We start from the raw sequence: 4,067 nt of genomic DNA on the forward strand, positions 1-4,067 counted from the left end.
TGTTAGGTCCAGCTGTAGCACCAAGTGCACTCTCCTGTATTTGACACAGAACATTCCAATCAATATTCATCCCACTCAGAACAGAACAGAACATAACAAGAAAAAAAAAAAAAAAAAAGAAACCTTCTGCAATCCCCTTAGTTGTTTCTTCTTTCTTTGCTCTTTCACCCATTAAGTGTCTGAGGGGGGTCTGCCTCCATCTTTCTTTGGTGAAGACACAGCAATAAGAGTTACTGTAGGGTTCTTGCAAGTTTTTGCATAGTGACCTTGCTGCCCATATATTTTGCAGATGCTTCTTCTCTTCACAGGCTTCTGCACTTGTTGGCTTTGGGAACCCTCTTCTCCCTGTTCTAGCTTTCTTTTCTTTGATTTAGGTCTTCCAGGCTGGACTCTAATGGCTGGTGGCATAGGTGCTCTGAGCTTCACCTTCTCCCAATGGTGTGGGTCAGGCATAGGTTTCACTTCATACCTATAAGCCAACATATAGGTGTCCACAGAGTATACACTGTCTACATAGTCTTCAGGATCTGCCCTTTTGTCCATGATGCATGCATATGCATGGACACAAGGGATACCTGTAAGCTCCTAGTGATAGTAGGTGCAAGTTTGTTTGCTAAGGTCAACTGTAACTATATCAGAATTCAGTTCAACCTCATATGCATCATCCCTGGATACTTGCACAATACAATGCCTTGCAACAGCCTCAATTCTCTTGAATGTTTTCTTCACATAAGGTGTTACTTTGCCTTCCATTTTTTGATAACACTCCCACTTGTCATGGTTCCTTTTCATCATATACCTCCTAAGCCACTCCATTTGAGTCAAAATAGGCTTATCCCTAGCTTTTTTTATAACAGCATTAAAGATTTCACAAACATTATTAAGAAGCATGTTTGACTTAGGAAAAGAACTAAAGGCATGCCTAGACCAGTGCTCTGGTGGGATGTCAGCAAGGTACTCATATGCCTCCTCAGAAAGAAACTTAATTGACTCCATGGCCACTTCAAAATCAAACTATAAAAGACAAAAAATAACTAGTAAATACCTAACATATAACCTAGATTATGGACAGTACAACCAAAACAAGATTTTAACACATTCTAAGTATAATAAAGTGGTGTCTTTTGTGACTTACCAAGGTAGTTGCTCTGGCAGCTGACCAAAATAACTCCTTAAATGTCGAGCCACTGAATTGTAGCTTAAAGTTAGCCCAAATGTGCCTGACACAGTACCTTGTGTCTGCATTTGGCACAACTTCACTCAAAGCTTCCAGCATGCCCTGTTCACAAACCACAATCAAGCAACAACAATCATTTCATTTCATTAACCAAAGTTAAGACTGGAAATGGAAGTAACATATTGAATAAACAAAATAGGCTTACCTTTTGTCTATCAGACATGAAAGTATAACCAAGGCCTCCATATTCATCTTTTAGTGTATCCATCAGCCTCTCAAGAAAGAAAATCTATGTTTCTTTGTTCTCAATCTCAACTGTAGCCCAAGCAATAGGGTAAATGTGGTTATTACCATCCTTACCAACTGCTACTAGGATCTGTCCTGGGTGGGGACCCTTCAGATGAGTGCCATCAAGCCCTATCAAAGGCCTGTAGCCAGATAAAAACCCTTTGGGTAAAGGTGCAAGAAACATGTACATTCTTAAGAATAATGGAGGTTCAGGCTTCTCTACTCCATCAACTACTACTACACAACCAGATCTAGGGCTATGCTTAATAACAACCTTACCATAGTCCCAAACTCTAGCATACTGTTCTGATGCTGAGCCATAAATCATCAGTTTAGCCCTTGCCCTTGCCATCCAAGCCTTACTGTATGTTATTTCTATCCTAAGGTCCCCTAAAACTTTCCTTCTGAAAGCTTTAATCTTCAACCCAGGATCTGATCTGAAATCCTCAATGTACTTCTCAGCTAAGTACTCAGCAGTTAAGTTATGATTGCTTCTAACCCTAAGACAATTATGCTTCAAATTCAATCTCTTTATTTGCCAAAAATCTTGGTTTACAGACCTTCTAACCACCACCCTAAAGTGACATCTTCTACCCCCAACACATGTACAAGTAGGAAGACTACATTTTTTAGCATTCCATTTACACTGACACCTCTTCCTACATTGTATTGTAATCTTACTACTATCATTATGCAAATACCAATATTCATACCTGTTTTCAATGGCATGAACCCTAAGAGCTTTCCTCACCGCTGTGTTGTTAATGAACTTCTGATATTTCACCAATTGGATTGGTTTCTTGAAGTCAGTTAAAGCATGTAACCATGGACTAGGATCATGTTCATCATCAGAAGCTCTTGGACTGTCCAAATCTTCAGAATCTGAAGTATACTCTTTCTGAAGAGTTACCTCTTTCTGTAGTAGTTCACTTTCCAAAAAGACTTGCTCTTCATGTTTGTCTTCCACATCCTTCAAACTGGCATTCACCTCTTCTATAATTTTTCACCCACTGTCCTCCAATTGTTTGGCCTCTTCTGGTCCCTTATCTTCACCCTCCTCTTCCCCAACATCCCAATCTATGTCAGTATCAACAGACCCACCAGAATCAGATCCAGAATCTGATTCAAGCACAAGCTTTCTCTTGGTCTTATTTTTCCCTTTTCCCTGAGCTTTTCCCTGAGCTTTTCCCTTCACTGTCTTCCCCCTAAAAGTACCTTCCTGCTCACCTTATTTCCCCTTCCCTTTTACAATCTCCGTAGGAACCCTATCCCCAACATTATCTGTTTATTTATCACCCTCTGTCACACCCAAGTCTTTTTGTTGTTTTAACCTAGGGCTTCTTCTAATCTCAATGGGCTTGGCAACAGTGTTTTGGCTATTTTGGGTAGGCTGAATAGAAATGGTTTCTTCACTAACAGCCCTAAATTGTTCTTCGCTAGTACAGTAAAGTGAAACAAAGCCATCCTTACTTTTTGTCTCCAAAAAGCCCTTGACTTCCTCATCATTCACAATTTCCCTTTTCCCATTTGACCAAAGCTTTCCCTTTTTTTTTATACCAAATACTCCACACACTAGGCACATGCAAATCCAACTTAACAAACCCCCAAATGCAACTCTCTCTAAGAAAGTGCACTGACATGTCACTCACTTTACAACCATGCCTCCAAAACTCCCATCCTCCTTCATACACAACCAAATTCCTTCCCTTTATCTTTTTTTTTAACAAACCCACCACCTAATCTAACCTTAACATCCACAAATTCCTCATTATCAGGGTCCTGTTCATAGTAATAAGGCAGTAATCAATCATTAAGTTTGGCAGTCAATAATTTACCAACCCAACACAATTGTTTATTCAATTCAACACAAGTGGCTTAATTAAACAATTCCCCCAATTACACAACAATTACAGTTCCAGAGCAATAATAAACAAATGTGAAGATAATCCATTACAAAATTAACCCTAATTTTACACATAATTGCAATTATACTATCAACAACAAACAAATACAAAATTCAACTGTATAAGGTCAAAATTGCTTACCTCAGGAGTCGCCATTGACATCAGCAAGTGACAGGAGCTTCAACTACACACTTCGAGATGGCGCAATCAACAGTACATGCAAGTACAACCAAGCATTCAATTTCCAGAAAAAAGTAGACTTAGGGTTTTGATTAAATCCTATATGGGTAGTTGAGAAGTTGACAGAGAATTAAAGGAAGAAAGAGGGAAAAAATTGATGATTTTTGGTTAGATTAACAGAAGGAATTGAGGAGAGATGAAGAGTATGGAGTTTAATGCAACAGTTAGAACATTAGGTCGAAGAAAAGAAAAAAAGGAGGGAAATTAAAATGGTGGGACGCACAGTCGGTTTTTTCAACCGGAAAACATAAAAAGGTGGTAATCTGAAAGAATTTTATTTTTAATGGGTGGTAATTTAAAATAAAAATTTTTTTGGGTGGTAATTTCAAATTAGGACCCCTTTTTGGGTGGTAATTTGAAAATTTTCCTAATTTTTTTCCCAAATCTCGGAACCGAGGGTTTGGGCAATTGATCTAAATCATCTACTCACGTGCACCACATGTGATAGAATTCTCGAC

At 38.7% G+C, this 4,067-nt stretch overlaps 1 protein-coding gene across 1 annotated transcript; it reads right to left on the reverse strand.

Moving 5' to 3' along the window:
- Nucleotides 1–1,466: 1,466 nt before the first annotated feature.
- LOC110704038 lies at nucleotides 1,467–3,525 on the reverse strand. The gene is made up of 4 exons (XM_021881827.1): nucleotides 3,511–3,525; nucleotides 3,212–3,244; nucleotides 2,477–2,542; nucleotides 1,467–2,381 (listed from the first exon to the last, which is right to left on the reverse strand). The coding sequence occupies exons 1-4, from the start codon at nucleotides 3,523–3,525 to the stop codon at nucleotides 1,467–1,469; spliced, it is 1,029 nt and encodes a 342-aa protein (XP_021737519.1).
- Nucleotides 3,526–4,067: the final 542 nt, after the last annotated feature.

The sequence above is a fragment of the Chenopodium quinoa genome, unplaced genomic scaffold, assembly GCF_001683475.1.
Source record: "Chenopodium quinoa cultivar QQ74 unplaced genomic scaffold, ASM168347v1, whole genome shotgun sequence".
In the NCBI taxonomy this organism is placed as follows: Eukaryota; Viridiplantae; Streptophyta; class Magnoliopsida; order Caryophyllales; family Amaranthaceae; genus Chenopodium; species Chenopodium quinoa.

Excerpts from the sequence above, each read along its gene's own strand:
- LOC110704038 (XM_021881827.1), bottom strand. Across the intron at positions 2,543-3,211 it reads AGGAATTTGTGGATGTTAAG|ATTGGGATGTTGGGGAAGAG; the intron begins GTTAGATTAGGT and ends ATACTGACATAG. Across the intron at positions 2,382-2,476 it reads GGCCAAACAATTGGAGGACA|AAAGAGGTAACTCTTCAGAA; the intron begins GTGGGTGAAAAA and ends GAACTACTACAG.